This window comes from Montipora foliosa, unplaced genomic scaffold (assembly GCF_036669935.1).
Source record: "Montipora foliosa isolate CH-2021 unplaced genomic scaffold, ASM3666993v2 scaffold_470, whole genome shotgun sequence".
Taxonomy (NCBI): Eukaryota; Metazoa; Cnidaria; class Anthozoa; order Scleractinia; family Acroporidae; genus Montipora; species Montipora foliosa.
Genome location: NW_027179779.1, coordinates 177,501 through 185,000, shown reverse-complemented (window position 1 = coordinate 185,000; position 7,500 = coordinate 177,501). Strand labels below are relative to the sequence as shown.

At 40.8% G+C, this 7,500-nt stretch overlaps 2 protein-coding genes across 3 annotated transcripts in view; one reads left to right on the top strand and one right to left on the bottom strand.

The window, feature by feature from the left end:
• LOC137989720 (uncharacterized) overlaps positions 1 to 144 on the top strand; it is a 1,353-nt gene extending 1,209 nt beyond the window's left edge. Inside the window, exon 2 of the mRNA XM_068835390.1 lies at positions 1 to 144. This exon is cut by the window's left edge and continues 943 nt beyond it. Within this exon, the coding sequence (XP_068691491.1) occupies positions 1 to 134 (134 nt within the window). The 3' untranslated portion in view covers positions 135 to 144.
• Positions 145 to 624: 480 nt separating this feature from the next.
• On the bottom strand, positions 625 to 2,668 carry LOC137989719 (uncharacterized). 2 transcript variants are annotated; one of them, XM_068835387.1, is made up of 2 exons: positions 2,378 to 2,668; positions 625 to 1,858 (listed from the first exon to the last, which is right to left on the bottom strand). In XM_068835387.1, exons 1-2 carry the CDS (start codon positions 2,497 to 2,499, stop codon positions 625 to 627), a joined length of 1,356 nt encoding a protein of 451 aa, XP_068691488.1. In that variant the 5' UTR covers positions 2,500 to 2,668. The 2 variants fall into 2 exon arrangements, with proteins under 2 accessions (XP_068691488.1, XP_068691489.1); XM_068835388.1 differs by having other exon boundaries at positions 625 to 1,855.
• Between the last annotated feature and the right edge of the window lie 4,832 nt (positions 2,669 to 7,500).

The window sequence follows — 7,500 nt, the reverse complement described above, 5'->3', positions numbered from 1 at the left end:
TTGTTGTTTGGACAAATAACTGGTGTGTCATTATTGAAATCAAGAAGGATCCATCCTGGGAAGAAAACCTTACCAGACTAAGGGAATTTTACTTTAAACACCTCTTTCCCAAAATTGTTGAGGGAGAACTATAGTTTGTAGAATTATTGCAAGGTTTAAATCCAGCAGGAAGTTTGTACCATGTTCCCATTTTACAAGTTTAATACTGAAACAATAACAAGTACAGCAACCTTCCATGCTCAGTAATGAAACCAAAACCATTTTTATTCAGAGAATTATCAAATATTCTTGATGTTGTGTTTCCTAAAACATTTAAGATTAGAGTTGCAATTGTTTACAGCTGAAAATGCTGGCTCTACTGCATAATATGTGACTTCAGACAAATGTTCTATTATTTTGTTACTATTCTACACATTACAAAAATAGAGAATGCCCCCTTATTTTCTAAACATAAAGGTCAAATAGATGGGCTTAATCTGCCATGTTGAAATTTAAAGTTGATCCTCAGGCTTAAAGAAAACAAAAGCAATACATCAAGGTTGATTGATTGTCTTATTCCCCTAAGCATCAAAGCTACATGTTAATCAATAATACTCTCTCAATTTTCCCACTACATGCACGTCCTTACTCAAATTCTACCCCTTCACATCCTTCCTTTATCAGTGGAAACTGAAGATTTACAAGGGCAGCACAGACTTGAAATACTTTGTCAGCATAACATCTTAATTTGGGGGGTATAAAGTTTAGTATCTTAAAATCCTTCAGCCGTGCATTAGCCCTTTCGACGTGAATTCTGCATTTTGCAATGTTTTTAGTGGCCCTTATGTCACTGGCAGTGAATTTTCCATTCTCTAAGAAGGGAGGAATATTTACGGAAACACCCTTTGGGACAATGTCCTGAATCAAGAACCCCTTGTCTGCAAGGATCAGGTCACCATTTGCCATATGGTTCATTAGACCTGACTGTTTGACAATTTCCTTATCCGAAATTGATCCTGGATACAGTTTACTTACATATGTTATAACTGCATTGGGCGCCACCCCGACTAAAACTTTAAAAGAATTCATGCCCCGGTAGCTTGAATATGTCTCATTCTGTTGACTCATAAGACTGGGTGCTGCGATTTCAATATCTGTACAGTCAATGACTATTCTACAGCTAGTAAACATTGAAAAGGACGAAGGAGAGCATAATTTGTTTTTCTCCCTAGAGGGGATAGTGGTCATCAAATCATCAAATAAGATATCGTGTAAAACATGAATAAATGTTGTAACTACATTTGAAATGGTAGCAACACTACAAGAGAATAACTGAGCTATGTGGAGATTAGTATAGTTTTGTCTCAGTTTCATGAGGGTGATTAAAATTTGATCTTCAAAAATAATTGACTCCACTCTCCAACCTGCATAGTATGACAAAGAATCCTTAAATCTAGAGGCATAATTTACCACAATCTGGAAAACCTCTTTTGTTGGTAGTCCAGTTTCCATACGAAGAATATCTGTGGTAAGAGTTGATGCATAATAATGTGTTCTCTGGTACTGTGCAGTTTCTCTCTGCTGCTCAAGTTCCCTCTTTGCAAGGTCAAGTTCGGCTTCAAGAATAACCTGGTTTGTTGAGGGTTTTTCTTGCAAGGGAGGTGCCTCCTCTTCCATTTTCTCCCGAATGGCCTGCACCATGTCATGTACACTGCTGTGTGTAGTACTACTCTGTTTTTTCTTTTTTCGAGGAAATCCTTCTGATGGAAACAACTTGTCAGCATTACGTGTGTAAATTTCTGGGCCGGCACTCTTTTTCCCATCTCTGAAGTGACAACTGCATATTCTGGAGTGATTCCCTGGTTCCCTGTCTTTTCTTCTGTAAGTTTATATAAACAAAATAAGCTCACTAAGTAGAACTAGTTAGTCACTTTTACAGTACTGTGCGACATCTAAAGCTATTATAAACGAGTGTTCTAATATTGTTTATTTAAAATTAGCAACAGTATCGCCTACAAAATGATGAACTAGAACAAAGTAAAATTCCCCTTCGTCAAACTGCCAAAGGAAATGATATTTTTTCTTTTGAGAATGCAGTCGTTCGTGATGAACTGTAGTAAACAGTTTCCAAGTTAAAGCATGAATGAATGAATGTATGTATTTATAGTCTACTGAGTTTTTCAAGCATATCATGGGAGTAATTCACTGATCACAGCTGTTTTCCTTTTCACCAAAACAAATGCAAGAATATTATTTAAGATACTATCGCAAAGACTTTGTGAGATACCAGTCCTTGAAAGAAATCACAGATCAAAACACGAGCCAAACACCAAAACGCCGCGAAAGCGCCACTTAATTGATAACACAAGATCTAGGACAAACCATAAATTAACCTTACCTTATTAATCGAATCCAGCGTTGGTACTCCTCCTTTTTCTTTATTTTATGTGGAAACCCATAGAATTTACAAGTATGTGATTCGGAATGATGATCACAGCCCGGAGCAAAGCAGTGAACCATCACGATCTTTCACCTCTAACACCTCGGCTCTTTGTCTGCTCAGTTGACGATTAGGATCTTCTTTCAAACGAATAAATATTCGTCTACGTCATCCAAAGTTCCAAAAAAAATTACAGTTCAATCAATAAGGGTAACTGTAAAAATAAAGGCCGCAAAACTGAAAAGGAGTCGAAAGCCACGCTTAACGCGCTTGTAATGCTATGCTTGGCAAACTTTGTTTAGAACAGAAAATTTGGTTGCCATGGAAGCATGACGTCACACTTTAGTACTCTATGCACGCGCGCTCAGCTGAAAACCCTTTCGAGCCTCCTTATGGCAACATTTGCCTCCTGTTTTTACGATCGTCTGCGATAAGACCGACACAGACAGCTTCAGATGGTCGCAGACCGTTGCATTCTCGCTCCTAGATTCCATCGTTTCTCTTTGCCAGCGGGGCCTGGAGACTGGCTTTCGGGGACCCCCGGAGTTGATGATGTATGAAGTCTTGAAATGTCCACGATCATAGTGTACACAATTTGTTTTTGCTTTTGTTCATCTGATGAACACGTTTTCAACAAGGCTGCAGCCCCATATCAGGAAGCATTACACAAGAGCGGTTACACCTTCAAACTTAAGTTCAAGCTTACACCACAAAGACCACCAAAGCAAAAGAACAGACGTAGAGATGTCATAGGGTTTAACCCTCCGTTTAACAGAAACGTTAAATTTAATATAGGAAGAGCGTTCATCAGCCTTGTCGACACATGTTTTCCAACTGGTCACAAATTTAACCGAAACACCATCAAATTGAGCTATAGCTGTACACCGAACATGAAACAAATAATAGACGGTCATAACAAAAACATTTTAAAGAAAACCGAACAACCCCATGCAGCAAGACAAAACCACAAAAATGTGCAACTGCAGAAAAAAAGATGAGTGCACGCTACGGAGTGAATGCTTGCAAAAAGAAATTGTGTACCAAGCGGTAAGGTCACAACCAAGGAAACCACTGAGACATAGATCGGTCTGACTGCCACAGAGTTTAAAACCAGCTTGAGGAACCACCCGAAGTCATTTGAACATGAGCGAATGAAAAATGACACCGAGCTCAGTAAATACTTCAAGAAATTGATGAAAAGGAAGGAAGTCTTTGCAGTCACGTGGAAAATTCTCGCAAACGCAACAGCATACACTAACCTTACCAAGCATGTAATTTATGCATCACAGATAAATTTTTTGTCTAAGCCACACATGGCAACCTTGAACAAGCGCAACGAGCTCATCCCTACCTGCAGACACAGAAAAAATACATTCTTAAGTGTAATACTTTTGTCACGCACTTAGTGGCAAATTTTGGTTTCCATTTTACGGTTCTTCACGCGCGCTACTTTTTGAAATTTGAAATTTATTTCTTCCGTTGTACGGTTTCTCGTATGTAACCTTAACGATAATTCAGTGTATATGGAGATTAACTGACGAGTGGACCAACTCCGAGCTGGTCTACGAAACAGAACTTTATTAAAATCCGTATGTACTCAGATTGAGCAGCCATTCTACCCATAAACCATAATGTTTCTTTCTTGACCATTCGAAGCTTTCCCTTACTCGTTAATCTTCCGAACTAGTGTTTCGTTTCTATCACTGGAGATCTCCTTTGCAAGCAGCGACTCGAGATTGAAATAAGTTTTCGTTTTATTTCGTCTTTGTTTCTGACGCCTTTAGCTCAAAGTAAACAAATTTCTTCTTTCGATTTCGGAGAAACAAACGAGTTCGATTGTTTCGTAGGATTGTGCCACTTGCGAATGACGTCATCCCCTTTTTGACGCGAAACGCAAATGAAAACCTTGCAAGCCAGACAAATTGACTTATCGCGACTTCGTCTCTCGCTCATCCGCTTCGCGTCCGAAAAATCACGCTTCACTCGCCAAAACATTTTTTCTTGGGATTCTCGTAAGGTCGACTTGTGGCAAGTCTAATTTCATCAACATGGCAGCTGTCAGCACTACAGCAAAGATTCCCTCTCCACTCAATCTTCCTGATCGTTTGCATCAAAGGCAAACTTGGAAATCGTTTCGTCGTGAATGGAAGTTTTACGAGTTAGCGGCTGGTATGCACAAGAAATCACAGGAAGTTCGGGTGACTTCGCTGTTAAATGTTATCGACAAAGAAGGGATGGACATACATAACACTTTCAATGGGGTAATTCTTCAGACGCTGTGAAGATCGACCAGGTACTCCAAAAGTTCGAAGAGCGTTGTTCACCGGCACGAAATGAGACTTATGAAAGGTGTAGTTTTAAACGTGAACAGTTGTCGGATAAACCGCTTGATAGTTACATAACTTCATTGATGACATGCGGGTTCTGAATACTGCGCGAATCTCTTGTTCGCGACCGACTGATTCTTGGTGTGAAGGACGACAGAGTTCGTGAAAAACTTCTTGGAAAGCGGGACCTAGACTTAGATAAAGGCATTGAAACGATCAAGGCAAGTCAAGTAACTCACTCTAGAGTCGAGCGAGCGAGATCTCAGAAGAATTTGCAGCGTCCGAAGAAATAAATGCAGAGAAGCACAAGTTGCAATGTCTTTTGAAGGGCAAGCACCGAAAATACGTGATATGCCTACCCCGACCGATGTCAAGTCCCTGAAGAGATTTCTGCCGGGCATGGTCACGTATACTTAGCACAGTTCTTTCCTAAGCTGTCATCTGTGTGTGAACCGTTAAGGCGACTGGACCTTAAAGACGAAGAATGGTGTTGGCTGCCTATTGATGATGAAGCTGTGCAGAGTGTCAAAAATCTTGTTTGTCAAGCCCCAGTGTTGAAGTTCTATGATGTTACTGGTGAAGTCACAATTGAGTGTGATGCATCACTCAGTAGACTTGGTGCCTCGCTACCCTAGGAAGGTCACCCAATAGCTTTTGCTTCAAGAGTGCGAGCCCCAGCCAAAAGTCGATATGTTCAGATTGAAAAAGAACTGTTGTCTGTAGTTTTTGCCTGTGAAAGGTTTGATACATACCTGCACGGTCGAGACATTGTTCATATCAGAACGGATCATCAATCTCTTAAAGCTATTTTCAAGAAGGACCTTGGCTCCGCTAGTCCTAAGCGTCTACAGAGGATGCTACTGTGTTTGCAGCGATATAACCTCGATGTTAAGTATCAGAAAGGAAGTTTGATGGTTATGTCTGATCCCTTGTCCCGAGCCTAATTGGACGAACTTCCCACACGGACCGAGTACTGCCATGAACTTGAGAAGATAGTACTTGTGGAGGATTTTCCTATTTCAGAAGCACGATTGAAAGAATTCAAAGACGGTACTGTTTAGGATGACGACCTTTAGATGCTCATGACAGTTGTTCTTGAAGGTTGGCCTAAGAGTCTGGATGAAGTTTCAGCAGAGGTCAAGCCGTATTTCCAGTTTAGAGAAATCACTGCCCAAGATGGTCTCCTGTTCAAAGGCGAGCGCCTCACTGTTCCTTCCAATCTAAGAAAAGAAATGATTGAAATGGTCCACTCTTCTCATCTGGGTATTGAAGGATGTCTGTGACGGGCTAGAGAAGTGTTTTACCGAGTTGAAGGATTTGCAACACTTAAAAGTCAGATCAGCCTCGAGAACCACTAGTGCCCCATGAGATTCCATCCAGACCGTGGCAAAAAGTTGGCACAGACCTGTTCCTGTTTAATGGGCGTCAGTACCTGATTACGGTTTATTATTACTCTTCTTCCCTTAAGGCGGATAAGTTGGATAAGACAGATTCAGCAACGGCAGTTTAAAATGCAATGTAGCTGCCATGGAAGTCCGGCGATAGTCATCTCTGACAACGGTTCGCAGTATGCTTTAACAGAATTTGCACGGTTAGCAAGTGGCTGGCATTCTCTACACATCACCTCCTGTCCGCTTCATTCCAAAAGTAACGGAAAGGTTGAGAGTGCAGCTAAAATCTGTAAAGGTATCATGAAGAAAGCAGTGCGCGGACATTATGACCCATATCTCGTACTATTTGATTACCGTAATACCCACGCGGAAGTTGGTTCACCTCTTGCACAAAGGCTGTCCAGCAGGAGGACACGCAATCTGTCACCGTTGTCAGGTAAACAACTAGAGCCTGAGACAGTACACCTACAAGATGTACAACAAAAGTTTATTGGCTTTCTACTACAACCTAAAGGGTACTGCACTGCCTGAATTGCAACCTGGACAAATTGTCAGGATGAAGAAGCCAAATGCATCTACTTGGTCACAGGCTGTTTGCAAGGAAATGATTGGTCCACATTCTCACGTTGTTGAGTCGGATGGGTGAACTTACCGACGAAACCGCAGACAGCTGCGATCAGTGGTGCAGTCAGAATCATTGCCAGTAGCGAAATCAACAGCTGAAACACAGCGGTTAGTGCCACAAACGGATTCCCTACTGTTAACGAAACCTACAGCTGACCCAGTGGAACCTGCACCCTCTACTCGAGCTCTGGTCACGAGGAATGGTCGCGTTATTAAACCACCTGCTTGTCTTGTTGAACACTTTTGAACATTTTTATTTTTTTTGTTATGCTCGGTGTCCTACGTAGATAGTAACAGGGAGACTTTGAAAAGTTTGTAGAAAGGGAAATTTTACAACATTTTTCTTCCATGTAAGTAATCATGTTTTCCTTTTATTTATTTATTTTTTCTATATTTTAAAATATAATTTTACTTCAGAAGTCAGGGGATATACTTGTTAAAAGTGTTTTTTGTACGTGTTATTTTCAAATTTGCTTAATTAATCAACTTTGCAATTTTGAACACGTCAGTTTGTCCGGTGTTTTAATCTCTGTTTTTCGACTGAGTCAATCTCTGGTCAGCACTTTTGTTGTTCTTTTCTTTTTCTTTCTTGACTCGGCACGAAAGGGTCGGGTAGAGGTCCGGCGCTGGACTAGAAACCCCCTTGGTCGGTTGCGCTCTACCCCTGAAGATTCGCAGTCATTTATGAACCTAATGGTGTCGCACTCGGCTTTTTTTAAACTTTCGGGTTTTTGGATTT

Excerpts from the sequence above, each read along its gene's own strand:
- LOC137989719 (XM_068835387.1), bottom strand. The coding sequence starts at position 2,499 with ATGGTTCACTGCTTTGCTCCGGGCTGTGATCATCATTCCGAATCACAT. Across the intron at positions 1,859-2,377 it reads CGCTGGATTCGATTAATAAG|AAGAAAAGACAGGGAACCAG; the intron begins GTAAGGTTAATT and ends ATAAACTTACAG.